General features: G+C 40.8%; 1 protein-coding gene across 1 annotated transcript in view; it reads left to right on the top strand.

Moving 5' to 3' along the window:
• Positions 1 to 13,967, top strand: part of sema3d (sema domain, immunoglobulin domain (Ig), short basic domain, secreted, (semaphorin) 3D) — a 31,667-nt gene extending 17,700 nt beyond the window's left edge. Inside the window, exons 8-18 of the mRNA XM_074677578.1 lie at positions 912 to 1,048; positions 2,622 to 2,736; positions 2,971 to 3,040; positions 3,127 to 3,271; positions 3,815 to 4,037; positions 4,434 to 4,522; positions 5,236 to 5,277; positions 6,006 to 6,163; positions 7,731 to 7,795; positions 7,968 to 8,107; positions 12,196 to 13,967. Of these exons, the coding sequence (XP_074533679.1) occupies positions 912 to 1,048; positions 2,622 to 2,736; positions 2,971 to 3,040; positions 3,127 to 3,271; positions 3,815 to 4,037; positions 4,434 to 4,522; positions 5,236 to 5,277; positions 6,006 to 6,163; positions 7,731 to 7,795; positions 7,968 to 8,107; positions 12,196 to 12,627 (1,616 nt within the window). The 3' untranslated portion in view covers positions 12,628 to 13,967. The remainder of the gene's footprint in view (positions 1 to 911; positions 1,049 to 2,621; positions 2,737 to 2,970; positions 3,041 to 3,126; positions 3,272 to 3,814; positions 4,038 to 4,433; positions 4,523 to 5,235; positions 5,278 to 6,005; positions 6,164 to 7,730; positions 7,796 to 7,967; positions 8,108 to 12,195) is intronic.
• The last annotated feature ends 642 nt before the right edge of the window (positions 13,968 to 14,609 follow it).

The raw sequence follows: 14,609 nt of genomic DNA, 5'->3' as shown, positions 1-14,609 counted from the left end.
TGCAGCATTATATTTTATTTGTGATATGTTTTTTTGACATTGTTTTGGATTGTGGACTTGCATGTGTTTTTAAATTTGCATTGTAACAGTTTGCAGCAAGTCTCTTCTTATGAAGATTGCTTGAGTTAATGCAGCCACTCTACAAGTTTGACTCATGTGCTAGCTGTTAGCATGGAAACTGCAGGCTTTATGAGCTATAGTCTAGACTGTCAGTTAACGGAGGACTAGATGTGTTGGCTTTGCTTTTTGGGACCTTTCACGGTTTAAATTTCTGTTCTCTAAGAACAAATTCAATTAATCTTATTTCCATCTGCAGCAGGTATCTTTCCATAATGGAAGACAGTTCAAAGAAGTGATTAAATGGTAAACATAATGAAGTATTTAGCAGCTCCAAATTCTCACTTTTGGCCTAATATTACATTCATGTTTGACTGTTGTCTTAAGATTTGAAGTTATAACCCATTGCCTGCATTAGAATTGAAAAAGAAAAGAATCTGAATATTTTCAAAAGCTCAGTAAAATGAAGATACTTTATTTTAGATTTGCCAATTTAAATGTATAACAACTGCTTTTTTTAAAAGCTTCTGTAAAAAACTTGCTGCTTATGTTCCTTTTAAACCTTTGCTACATCATAAAAAGTGTCACTTTTTTACTTTAAGTCATAAACTCCTTATAGGAGCTTTGGACCACCTTCAACAAAATCACTCAACCTACTTCTACATCCATCAGCGTAACAGCAGAAAGTTTACGAAACTCGTTATAACTCTGGCCTTCCTGTGAAGGTACAGTAAAGCTGTAACTGAACAAGTGCTAAAAGTTGTGTCACCTCAAGGTTACGGCTCATGGTAAAGCCATTACCTGACTCATTTTAACACTCCTCACTCTCCCCTTTTTCCTCCTTGTGTCTTCAGAGGCCAGGTTTATATCTGCTCATCCCATCGCAGACACCTACAATCCAGACGATGACAAGATATACTTTTTCTTCCGTGAGGTGTCGTGGGAGGGTGGCGACAAGAGCATCGTGTCTCGAGTGGCTCGTGTGTGCAAGGTGAGATATTACCCAAAAGAGGTGGTGAAAGTCAGGGGGTATTCAGAGTCCTAGAGAGGGTAGGCCAGGGTGTGAAGGATGGGTGGACAAACAAGGGGGGAAGACAGGAATGGAAGTGTAAAAGGCCCAACAAGGATACTATAGGATAATAAAAAAAAGTTAAGCTCAGTTTATAATGTGCCTGGGATCCCTGAAACATGATGGGGCCATAGAGAAAGGAAGTGAAGGACCTTCTCCAGTGTGTGGTTGATTCACAACTCCAGCAGTGATCTGATCGGATAAGGATCTCTGTGTTAGGCCCCTGCATGATAGTTTTATGTCCCCCAGGAGGAGGCCTTCCTGACACATTCTTTCCTTGTAGTCATCAGAAAGAGTCGGTCAGGGGCACTTAATCATGCTTTCAGCCTTTTTGTGCTCTGCTGACGGGGCAGTCTTTCTGCTGCCCACACGGTGATTGGGGTTGATGTAGTTGAAAAATCTTTTTCATTGTCTTTAATAAAAGTAGATTAAGACTGAATGTTTTGATACAGCACAACAGAGATCACTGAATCAGTGTTATGACATTAGAGAGATGTACTTTGCATGACAGAGCTTACATTTCTTATTGCGCTGCGTTACATTTTGTGCAACATTCGTCTTCTAAATGGGACTTGCCCACACAGCAGTTTTCCATTAGCATTCAGTGGGTTATTGCTACATTCTTAGAGAAAAGCTGTGGGCATCTTTATGACTTGGGAGTAAGCTGTAAAGCAGACTGGATGGAGAATCCTTAGGATTCCAGCTCTTTCTTTTTTTTCTTCCTGTCTCTCTTTGCTATCTCTCTCCCCTTGTCTTTGTATTTTTCTCCTCCACTTTCATTATCTTTGAGTGTGTTTATCCCTTCATGAAAAGGAATCAGGGGCACTTCACTTCAGTTCTCTTTGAAGATAATCACCATTGTGAAACATTCTCATTAAGTGCTTACATTTTTTGGGCCTCTTGATCATAAGAACGTTATTGAGGGTGTTGAACCTTAACGGTCTTTATGATACCGCTCAGTTGGTGCGCTGGCTAACTTTAATAAAGAGGCACTTGTAGATTTTCTGAGCATCACAAAGAGGAGCACTTGAATGTTCTAACCAGAGCTCAATCAGAGGTTGCTACTTAAAACAGCAATTCATATGCTAAGATAAGGTTTAATGCTTGCTCCAACACTGCACCTCCATTTGTTTCTCTTTGCCTTTGAAGTTTCCCGTCTTCACTCTCTGCTTCCGCTCTTTCCTTTTCTTCTACCTCTGCAATTACTCCTGACTGTCATTATCCTAACAAGGAGGGCTCCTTTGTGCCAGATAATAAGCATATCCACACTAGAGTCATGTGTTTCACCTGTTTATTTTCCTAATGAGCACAGTGAAATCAGAGTCAGGCTGCAGCGCTTTGTGTTGTCTCTGTGATTAAGTCTTTTAGATGGATTACTGTCAAAACTGTGGTTAAGTCAGCTTGTTATTTATTGTGGTTGTCTTTGAGCCATACTGGACAGCTGCATGAGGCTGAGTCTGAGTGTTTTGTTACAGTGTGTGTTCTTTTGTTTCAGAATGATGTAGGTGGGCTGCGGAGTCTGACCAATAAATGGACCACCTTCCTTAAAACCAGACTTGTGTGTTCTATCCCCGGACCAGATGGAGTGGACACACACTTTGATGAGCTCCGTAAGTGAAAGTGAACCTCAAGAGTACAAACCAAACCAAACAGAGATCTGTATTCCAGGAAATACTTTGTGAATGTATTCAAGAAAGAATTTCCAATTGTACTCACAGTGGCTCAGTAAGCAGGAGTCTCTATACTGTTATTTTTTATTTACTACTAAGCAGAAACTACAGTCTGATGTTGGGGTCCAGTGTTGCAAGGAAATAATTTTATGTTCCTCTTCTTCTGTCTAACAGAGGATGTATTCCTGCTTCCTACGAGAGACGACAAAAACCCTAAAGTGTATGCCGTCTTCACCACCTCCAGGTAAGTGATGTGTTTATGACTCCACTGTCAACACCACCTTTACTCCTCTATGACTAAACTGCTCCTTCTATCTGTTTTGCGCTCAGCTCGGTTTTCCGTGGGTCAGCAGTGTGTGTGTACAGCATGGAAGACATACGGGCTGTGTTTAATGGACCTTATGCCCACAAGGAAGGGCCAGACCACCGATGGGTTGAATACGAAGGGAGGATACCTTACCCTCGTCCTGGAACAGTAAGTCGTCTCGTGTAGAGCAAACCCATAGCCAGTACATTTTTGTTAAAAAGATTATGCTTTAGACAAAGAAATTGTAGAAAAAAAAATCAATTTGGATACTAATTAGAAAAACAAACAGTCCAAATGTGAGAGATTTGATTTCAGGGTGAAATGTTCATGATGCTGCAGGCTATGCATGCTCACAGCTGCACTTGCAATCCTTGATCGATGACATAACCTTGGATTTGATGCTATGCCACATGTTAATCAGACTTTTGTTTTGTATGTTTAAACTGTAATCAAGGGAAAGAGAGGGATTATAAAGAGTGCTTCATATGTAAAGCTGAGCAAGCTTTAGTATACACAGAAAAGGGAGCAGGAGTTACGCAGATGTTCCAGATGTGTCCTGCCCCCTGCTGTTTTTTGTCTGACCACTAGAGGGAGACATGCACCAACAAACTGTTGGAAACCAGGGGTTAGTGTTGAGAAATGTATTTCAGTGAGAGTGGTGATCACCTTTAAACAGAGAAATGTGCACCGTTCTTTTTTTTTTCTCTCCAGTGTCCAAGTAAGACGTATGATCCCAGGATCAAGACCACAAAAGACTTCCCAGATGAAGTGGTCAGCTTCAGCCGATTCCACCCTCTTATGTACCGCTCTGTCTACCCTCTGACTGGACGACCCGTGTTCACACGTGTCCGAGTGGACTACACCCTGACTCAGATTGTGGTGGACAGAGTTATGGCAGAAGACGGACAGTATGAGGTCATGTTTTTGGGAACAGGTAAGATACTCTTTTTTTTTTTTCCTTTTTTTTTTACCATTCCCACAGCCTCTCTTGAAGTTTCACATTTGACCAGCAGAGGACACTAGATCATCAGAAATTGTCCTCAGCCTTTTTTGATACTGTGAAGGTTTTGCTGGTGTGCAATTTTAAAAGTCTTATACCATGGTCTGGATGAAGGAACTACCACACTTAACTTTCAAACCTGAGATTTTTAATTTGTAGGTGAAAGGTGTGAATGCGTGGACCAAAAGTGCTCAAATTTAAAAACAATATAGTATTTGTAGTTGGTTGGTTAGCTTAAGTAAATGCTAATCACAAAAAAAACACATCCTGTGTTGTTTTCTTAATTCATCTTTATCACCTCTACTTTCGCCATCCCTCTCCTCAACATAGATGCTGGCTCAGTTCTGAAGGTGGTGAGCATCACTCAAGAGAACTGGCCTACAGAAGAAGTGGTGCTTGAAGAGCTTCAGGTTTTCCAGGTTTGTGCAGGATATAATAAGAAATGTGAAATCCACCAAAACAAACAACTAGTTTATTGCTTTGACATAATGCTGTTAATATCAAGGCAAAGTATTGATGAAAACTCTGATATACAAACCCCAAGACACTGATTAGTTGTCTTACCTGTTCATCATCAGCCTCATGCAGCTCACATGTTGCTCTATTCCAGGGGTGGCCAACCAGTCAGAGACAGGGTACTACAAAGAGCCACATCACACAAGTGGTCTTACAAACACACTTCCTTTCACACATAAACGAAATAACATAAGATATAAAGCAATACATTTTAATCTATCTATCTATCTATCTATCTATCTATCTATCTATCTATCTATCTATCTATCTATCTATCTATCTATCTATCTATCTATCTATCTATCTATCTATCTATGAGCACATGAGCACATGAGCAATTGAGAGGAGCACATGTAGAGAAGAGAAACCGAAACTTAAGTATCAATCTCATCACCCAAGCATTGATCAATACTGATCCCAATGTAGGCACCACTATATCAATATTTTAGATTGATCAGCACACCACTACTTATAACTACATATATATCTACGTATTTTTTTATGAATGGATCAAAGAGCCGCACACTGGAAGACAGAGCCACATGCGGCTCGCGAACCACAGGTTGGCCACCCCTGCTCTATCCACTAATCTGTACGTTTCTTTTTCTCCTAACAGGCATCCACTCCCATCCTCAGCATAGAGATGTCTTCAAAGCAGGTTCGACAACTCATTATTTCTCATTTATCCTTTTCCTAAATCATTTCTGAACAACAGTTTTTGTTTTCTTCATGTAGCAGAAAACAAACTGTTTCCTGACCTCATATCATTCATTTTCATTCATTTGCACCTCTTCCCTGTTTTCTGTGTTTTCACTGTTTTCACTCAGCACCCTGTCCCACTTCTGCTTCATTATGTTAGGGGTCAGTGGTGTCAGTAGACACTTCAGCCCCAATCACAGCTTCTATTAATCTCTGCAGGGTTTGACCTGTGTGTGTATGTGTGTGTGTGTGTATGTGTGTGAGTGTATGTGTGTGTGCATGCTTGTTAGTCTACTACATGGTTGTTTCAAGTTCTGATGAGGAATCTCTTAAACTTCAGGCAAGTTCAAGCAGATTCTTTGAAAAATGTTTGTAAATTCCTCACGTTGAGGACTTCTTAAAATACCTTTTTCAAGTTTTTTAAGGTTTTAAAAAAGTAAAAAGAACCAAACCAACCTTTTTTTTCATTTGGAAACTCTGAAAAGTTTGGATTGTGAAAGGAAATGTCAGCATTTAGTGTCACACAAAATTCTCGTATTGATGAGTAAAAAACAGAGAACTGAACTTTCACTTTATTTACCCTCTCAAAGCCAAAGGAGTTTCCTGCATGGAAAGTAAACCTGACATTGAAACTAATCTGTAAGTCTGCCTTCCCTGAAGCACTTCGTGGTGTGTATTTCATTCCAGCAACAGCTCTACGTGGGTTCAAGTGAAGGTCTGGCCCAGGTTTCACTCAGTAGATGTCACCTGTATGGTCATGCTTGTGCTGAATGCTGCCTGGCAAGAGACCCCTACTGTGCCTGGGATGGACACACATGCTCAAGATATGTCCCTGCGTCCAAGAGGTATGCTACCCTTTACACAATTCATTTTGCTATATCAGCCAAGAAATAGTTTGTAGCATTCTTCAAATTTAAATGTCAACACCCACTTTGTTTCACTAATCACGGTTTAGTTTCTACTGCTTATGAATTATCTGACAATTCTCGGTGTGGTATCATCGGTGTAGAAAGTAACTGTTTTGTCTGTTTGTACTCAGTGTGCGAACGTGTGTTTTCTCTTTGCTGATGATGTCATATGATTTCTATCGAGCTGAACATGTTTTTTTTTGCTTCTCTGAAGGTCTAGAGCACTTTTCTTTGACTTAGTGTTTACTCATTTTAAGCTCTGATTAGAAATGCTACCCTCAGCTGATTAATGTGACTGTCTCCCCACTCAGTCCATGAAGTGCAAAAGTGTGCATACTTTATGTATGTCTGTGTTTTTGTCATGTTGTTGCGTGACAGTTTGAACAAACTGAGGCTCTGCAGATTGCATACCCCACAGTTAGAGGTCACACTGCCACATTATTGTCCAGTGGGGATGCTGTTATGGCCTGTGGAATAAAGGAGGCTCTTTGAAAACTGATCTTCACAGTGTCAGTGAGTGTAGGCTGCAGATGTCCCAACATGCAGGGCTGACAGGAAGCAGAGGAGGTAAATCAATACAAACTGAGAGAGCCCAAGTGAGCAACTCAGCCAGAGGCCAGTGCAACTTTTCTAAACCGTAAACAAAACAGTCGGGGCACTTTGTGCAAGAAAATGACAAGCAACTGAAGACAACTAGAGAAATTTTGTTGTGCTTTGAGGTTTAAAGCTGCAGTTAAACCAACAAGGGTAACCAGTAATCAGAGGTTGTCTTTAATCAAATTTGGTGTGATTCTAAAACATTGTGCATTGAGCTGAGACACCTGAACACATGGTCACAAGCATTTGATTTTTCCATCATATGATTTTTTGAGTGTTCCTTTTTCTGGCGAACAATATGAAAGTTTTACATTTTTTTTATATTCATGTAAGGGATTGTTTTTAATTTTTTATTTGTGACAAGTCCTTAAAAGAAAGTGTATCATGCTTTCCTGTACTTTCAACATGAATATAAAGCCGCAAAGCTGGCTGTTCAGACCAGACATGTGCAGACTTTCAAAGCACTACTAATTTATATGTTGTATGAATCCCTGAATCTGACTGTAAAAACCGCTAAAACTGCTCAAAACAGTCTATTCAAAAATATAAAAAGTGATAATCACGAGATAGTCCCAAGACTTGCTGAAATGATGAGGTCATTACATGAGGAACTCATAACTGGATTTGCCTCTGAGAGGACTCAAGAGGACTGACCAATCTGAAAAAGTGGGTTTGTGGAGTGGAGAGCCTTAAAGAGACATAGAAGAGATTCAGGCATAGGCTGGAATAAGGCTTTTCTAAAACACCAGTGTGAGAAAAATAGAGATTTGCTGTAAATAATGTGAAGCTGCCATGGGGGGTACCTTGTATTCTCAGTGATATGTGTCTGGCATGTAGAAATTGAGAAAGTACAAATCGTATGACTTAAAAGTGATCTTGATTTGCTTTCTGTTTTCATTTTTTACAGGCGTGCAAGGAGGCAGGACATCAAGCACGGAGACCCTGCCAGTCAGTGCTGGGACACAGAGGACAGTATGTAAAATTTGTATTGTGACGAAGTGAAGCATGTATTTGAATTTGTAAGGTAAAAATGCATCACTGAATATAAAATGACTGTAGTGCTCATCCAAGAAAAACTGCTTGACATGCCTGATTTAGAGCACAACAGAGACTCCTGAATCAGTAACAGCTATGTTTTCTTCAGGTCTTGTTGGGGGAAAAGCAGAAGAGAGGATCATTTTTGGGGTTCAGACCAACTCCACTTTCCTCGAGTGCATCCCCAAATCTCAGCAGGCCCAGATCCGCTGGTACAAACAGAGACCTGGATCTGAACGCAGGGAAGAGGTCAGCTATTTCACTTAACATACACTAAAACATGCCACTCCTTTCTTTTTTTAACTCCCTCTGAACTCTGTGAATGTGCCTGTTTTTGCCTTTCTTGAGTTCACTGTTCAAGTGAGGTCACATCATTTTTCTGTCAGAGGGTCACAAAAAAGAGAAGTTATGTATGAGGGTCACAAAACAGAGAAGTTATGTATGCAGAGATAAATGTTTGCCACTAAAACCTCTTACATAACATCAAAACATCCCAAAAATTCAAACTTGACTTTCGCCTCACTTTGTAAGAGGTCTGAACCTTTAACCTACTGACAGACACAAATCACATCAAACAGGTCCAGCTTGTCCTAAAACTGTTTGGACCCAAAGCCCTTCCTCACAGGCCTCATTTTAACAGCAGAGGTTGTTGCTTGTTTGATTTTACCTTGCTGACTTAAGTAAATACTAAACACAAGGGTGAGAAGAAATTTGTGACTTTTATGGGTTGAAGTAGTTCCAACTTGAACATTTCAAGGTGCTTGTTTATTTTACAATCAAATGTCTCAGCTAGCACAAAATCTTTTTCCAGAGATCAGCTGGGGATGTTTGTCCGACTGCGGGCCATTTGTCACGTGTATACCTTTGTTGAGTCTATCAGTTGCATAGATGTAAAAATATATCTGATATTTTTGAATTTTACTTATGATTGTATGGCCAAAGGGTTATTTTTGAAATTGAGATCCTTAGAGAGAGGATGGGTGACAGAAAATGATGCACAGGGACAGGAAACTAATGTGTTTGTGTTTGAGGTGTTGAAAGAAACTCATTGATGATGACACTCGTCCCCTGAAAGAGACAACAGAGACCTGCTTACTCAGCACCTCAATGTACCCCTCCTCCCCTATCCAAACATACAAACTCTCCTCCACCCATTACCCACTGACTCTCTTTCTGTTCTCTCTTCTTCTCTGTCCTAACTTCCCCCAACACTTATTTGCACCCACAACTGCTCCCCTGTTCTCTCTCCTTCTCTCAGGGGGTGAGTGTAAACACAGTGACAGGTGCAGAGGTCACCAATACCCATGTGTTCCTTTATTGGTCCATGCAGCACTTTTCCTGTTTGTGTGTGCGTGCTTATATGTATGTTTCTTTAGGATCTCCCACAGCAGAAATCATAACAGAGTGCGCCCTGGGGACGGCCATGTGTTTTTGGGGTAATGAACGTAACGGGGTATCTGTGCTGTTTGTCTTTGAAGGCATGCGATGATATGTGACCTATTGTACTCTGGACAAAGTGATAAAGGAGTGAATGCAGGACTTCTTTCTCCCTCTGGACTCCGAGGGGAAGGATTCAGAAGGGCGAAGACACCAAATAAAAAATGTTCAACTTTAAGGATTAAAAGAAAACCTGAACTACTTTCAAAAGCAATATAAAATCATATTGTTTGAATTTTACATTTTGTTTGACTCTGTGTCTGAGGATCTCTGGATATTTACTGAAGCTTTTACAATCTAGAATATTTTTTATGAGCTGTCAGCTGATTGGGACTGGTTTCATCAAGACTAGCTGATGTACTGTGAGCCAAGTTTGACTTTATGGCCTGAACTAATACTTCTCTCATTTTAGAAAGAAAAGACTTTCTTTGTGAAGACACAGGTCAGCTGGAATCTTCTTCATGTTGGTTCACATTAAGCACAACTTGTTGCAAGTGAACATAAACAGAACTGCTCACAAGGAAGTAATGGAGGTCAAGTAGATAACATCAAATTGAAAGTCAGCTTGTACTTTGACCGGTGATGGAGGAGACTGGGATATTTGTGACCTAATTTCCTTGATTGTCTCCATAATGGATGGTATTTGGCTTTTTTTGTTCAGTAGTTTCCTTACTTGCTACAGACATGGCTTTTCTTTCTTTTTGGTTTTGCTCTTTCCAGCATTAGTCAGTTTTTTCTCTCTGTCTCAGACTGGATTTAAAAACTGTTTTAAATTTCTGATGATTTTCATTTTAAGATGTTTAGAATGATAGTCCATTTGATCTTGCATCCTAAGGTTTTGGGGTTACCTTTACAGGAGTAGGTGGTCCACCTGATCTCACAGCTGGACATGCAGTGATCTGTAAAGTGTCTGGCTCATATCACCCTCTCACCTCCTGTGCCCACTCTGCTTCCTCCTGTCTGTCATCCCTTTCCCTCTCTTGCCCCTCGTCCTCCCTCATTATCCACTCTTATCTTTCTTCACCTAATCCCGAGTCTTGCTCCTCCAACCGTTCACTTTGTCTCCTTATACTTTTCCTGTCATCTCCACAGTTTCCCACAGTCTCTATCCCTCTCTGTTTCCTTCCACACTTTTTGCCTCCTGATGGGTTTTGATCAAGCCAACCTCCACCAGCTGCTCACAGCACCTGCAGCTCTTCATCCCCTCCTCCTCTTATTCTTTTGTGAAAAAGTCAGCTATTACAGATGTAAGAGTGAGATTTCTCTCTTTCTCACAGCATGTTTCTCAGTGAGTATGCGTGTGTGTTCACCTCCCAGGGCATGAAATGCTGGTCCATTAGAGCACTTGTCATAAGAAAAGAATGGATTATGTTGAATGTAACCCACAATGTTTATAACAACCAAACACAGCCTTCCTGAAAGCACCAGCCTAAGCCACTTTGCTGAAACTCATTTGACAATAAAAGCTGTGTTTCACTGGGCTGCTTCACATCAAGGCACACTTTTCCAAACACTCAAATATGCAGTGAAGTGTCCCTATGAAAAAACAACATCAGGATCTATGTTTTAAACTCTTTGCAGGAGTTTGTTTGCCCAAACACACACCAAGATACCCACAGGTACACAAATAAAGACCAACCATCTGGGTGAGTTTAAATGCTTGGCATTGTCATTTAGTCACAGATGCCTTTGTTTTGGAAAGCGGAGAGGGGATAGCCTCAAAGGCACACGAATAACACAATAAAATACTGGTTTAATGATTTAAAATTGCTCAGCTTCTCCCCAGAGTCTTGCCTGAGTGGAGTTTTATGATTTTAATAAAAGTCCCATGGGTTTTGTCAGGTCAGCGAGGTGTGCCAGGAAATGAGAATGTGACAGGAGACAGACGAAAAGTCTAATGTGGGTAAAGGTCGAGGTCCAAAGAGCCTGTGAGGCCTGTGAGTCTGCTTCTGGCTGGACAACACATCATCAGTGTCAGACCCAGAAACCACCACAGTGCTGTATTGGGACACAATTATGCACACACACAAACACACAACAAAAACAAAGGAATTTTCTAAACCTGAGCCAAACACACACACAAACTCACGCTACTATTCATTGTTTTGTGCGCATAGCTAAGCATGGGCCTCCTTCTCTGGCTGTCTTGCACCTCTGGGGGGTCAGAGCACAGCTGTGGGAGGTTTTCTTTTGAAGCATCCTCACATGCATGGACACACGCTGGACACACACAACCCTGCCCTCCCTTTATCGTCTTCACACAGCTGTGTTGTTTTAGGCCCTGACAGCAGCCACACCACCTGATAAATCATGCTGGATCTTAAATGAAAAGAGGGGACCATAAATATTAGCATGCTACTCCCACTTTAAAAACAAGCACACGCACACACACACACACACACACACACACACACACACACACACACACACACACACACACACACACACACACACACACACACACACACACACACACACACACACACACACACACACACACACACCCTGGACATCCCATCTTCTGCCTTTGCTAACTGCTGACACTCATCACGCATTTAAAAATCTCTCTACACCCCATAATGACTCTTTGCCCCCCAAGTTGTGGTTGACTCTTACCACACCTACTTCAATGTGTTTCCTGTTTCAGGGGTCATTGACATGTTTAACACACCCTGGATACAAATACAGCATGAAAATGTGTGCGTATGTAAACAGGGTGGCAGGTGTCAAGTTGGTGTTCGAAGATTCTGTTTGATTGTTGTGAAGGAAAAAGACTGAATCCAGTCTTGAAAGTCATTATTTATGTACTTGTTACTTTGTAACTTCCGCCTCATAGTCCAGGTAAACACATCTGGAGTCACATGACCTTTGTACTGAAATTGCCTCTGTTTGTTTCCCAGGTCCGGCTGGATGATCGAGTTGTGCACACAGACAGAGGTCTCCTCATCCGGTCCCTTCACGCCTCGGACGCTGGTGTGTACGTTTGTGTGGCTCAAGAACACTCACACTTTACACACACTCTCCTTCGTCTCACTCTACAACTAGTTTCAAACACACACAGCAACGGGCGGCCTAAACCTAGTGAAGACCCCATGGTGGAGCTGCGTCATGGAGCCGAGTCCCGTCAGCGTTACAAAGACTACCTGCGAGTGATGAGTGCTCCTTTCGGCTCTCTGGAGGAGTATTGCGACTCTCTGTGGTTGGAGAAACGGCCATCGAAGGTGCGAGGTAAAGGCCTTGGAGCGGGCAAGTGGAAACATATTCAGGAAATGAAGAAGAGCAGGAACAGGAGACATCACGGGGAAGGTGGGAGAAACCTGGGAGGGTGGTGAAGATGGCTGAGCAGTGAGTGCAGCATCAAGATCTTGATCTGTTTCCTAAACACAGAACTGCAAAGTTACAACGACAAATCAACCAATAAACAAGCCAAGATGAAGGAGCCTAATGGGCTGACACTAAAATATAACTTAGATGACATTTTTTTACTACAGTAGAGCTTGCTGTTCTTGCAGTATCATTCTCAAGTTCAACATCAAATTTAGCTCATTATCAACTCTATGACTCAGCTTCAGTGCTGCTTAAGTAATACTGACCAGAAAAAGGACTGCAACATGACTGCTCTTTTTTTACAGACTTTACTGGAAAAGTTTGTCCCCAACAGCACATTCTGATGCTAATGAAATGATATTTAAACATATGACTGAAACAGTGAGGTGAGAGCAATAAAGATGGGAAAGCTAAGACTTTTTGGATGCGTGGATGAGATTGCATTCATGTTGAATGTCTGTAAATACTTTTAATAAATGTACAGGAGATAGAGCATGCTCGACTTAGCCTTTTACTGATCTGTGTAACGTTAATAATCATTTATTATGTTTGGACTAACAAAACATATTTTTGTACAAATGTTCACACTTCCTCAGTACTGTAAGTTTACCTGATGTTACTTTTTTGAAAAGTTATGTAAATAAATTGGTCTTGGAGCCTGTTTTTTTCCCCCTTGATTTGCATCCTTACATTCTGTGAAGAGGCAAAATCTGATCTTCGGAGAATTTTTAACGATACTCATGTGGTTCCAGGCTGTCTCTTGCTAGCAGCAGACAGGTTGAGAGCGGGTTGAGAGCGACGCAAGTCCCTGCACACTGTATGCAGATGTCAGAATGATTCAGGACCAGCTGGTTGGCTATTGAGTTTGTGTGTGTGTATGTGAGTGTGTGTGTGTGTGTGTGTGTGTGTGTGTGTGTGTGTGTGTGTGTGTGTGTGTGTGTGTGTGTGTGTGTGTGTATTTGTGTGTATGTACAAAACAGATAAAAGTTAGGTTAGGAAGTTGAGGTCCTTAGGGGTAACCATGCAAAATAAAAAAGCTTGCCACCAAACTGGAAGAGATTTCCCAGAATGAACTTGCGCAGCCGTGAAGTTATCAGCATAAGTGGCATGAGCGTGAAACATTATGCAACTCAATGTAGGTGACCTGAAAAGCAGTTCAGACTCCCACAATAAGGTCAGTAACTCCATACGCTGTGCAGGGTATAAATGTGCCACAAACAAATCTGACATTTTAAAGAAATCCAAATTCCTTTAAAGTTTTTTTTTTCCAGATTCAACCTCCTCTCTTCTTACTTTTCATGCAGCTTTTTGCATCACAGAAATCTCCATACCAATTATTTTATGTGCTTCTGCTCCTTGTATACATCTCTACATACAAACAACATTCAGATCTCGCATTTTATCACTCCACAGTGTTTTTTTCATGTCTCTTGCAACAAAGACAATAAATATTTTAAGCACTTCCTCTTTGTCTATAGTTTATTTATCAGTCAGCTGCATAGAACAAACTACTTCTCCCCAAATGGGAAACAGAAAAGGGACACAAGGCAAAGACAAGAACAGGTTTTAAGACAGCCTGCAAAGGAATGAATGCCACATGTCTACAAAGTAATGAAGCTATATTTTTTCATAAAGACAGTAGACAATGTTTTTATTTCACAGAAATAAAACATTATTGAAACCTGAAATCAAACAGTCTGCATCATAAGTATTATTGTAAACCTCTTATCTGAACTTTTGGCTTGTCAATTCAATTCTGTGAGTTCTTATTACTTCCTAAACCTGTTTATAAAGTGATTGAGATAGCAAAAGAATTTATCAACAAAAAATAATTTCAGCCTACTTCTGCAAGTCAAGTTTACATTTAACTGAACTTTTTTTTTTCACAATACATCCTCAACATTATCAACAAAGTTGTCATCATTAAAGGCGCATTTCTATAATGCTAATTGTAAATTATTCACAAAGATATATGGTACCTGATTAA

This window comes from Halichoeres trimaculatus, unplaced genomic scaffold (genome assembly GCF_033239565.1).
Source record: "Halichoeres trimaculatus isolate MK-OKI-2021-1 unplaced genomic scaffold, fHalTri1.1 fHalTri1_scaffold_10, whole genome shotgun sequence".
Classification (NCBI taxonomy): domain Eukaryota; kingdom Metazoa; phylum Chordata; class Actinopteri; order Labriformes; family Labridae; genus Halichoeres; species Halichoeres trimaculatus.
The sequence above is the reverse complement of the archived record's forward strand: the minus strand, read 5'-3'. Positions and strand labels throughout refer to the sequence as shown.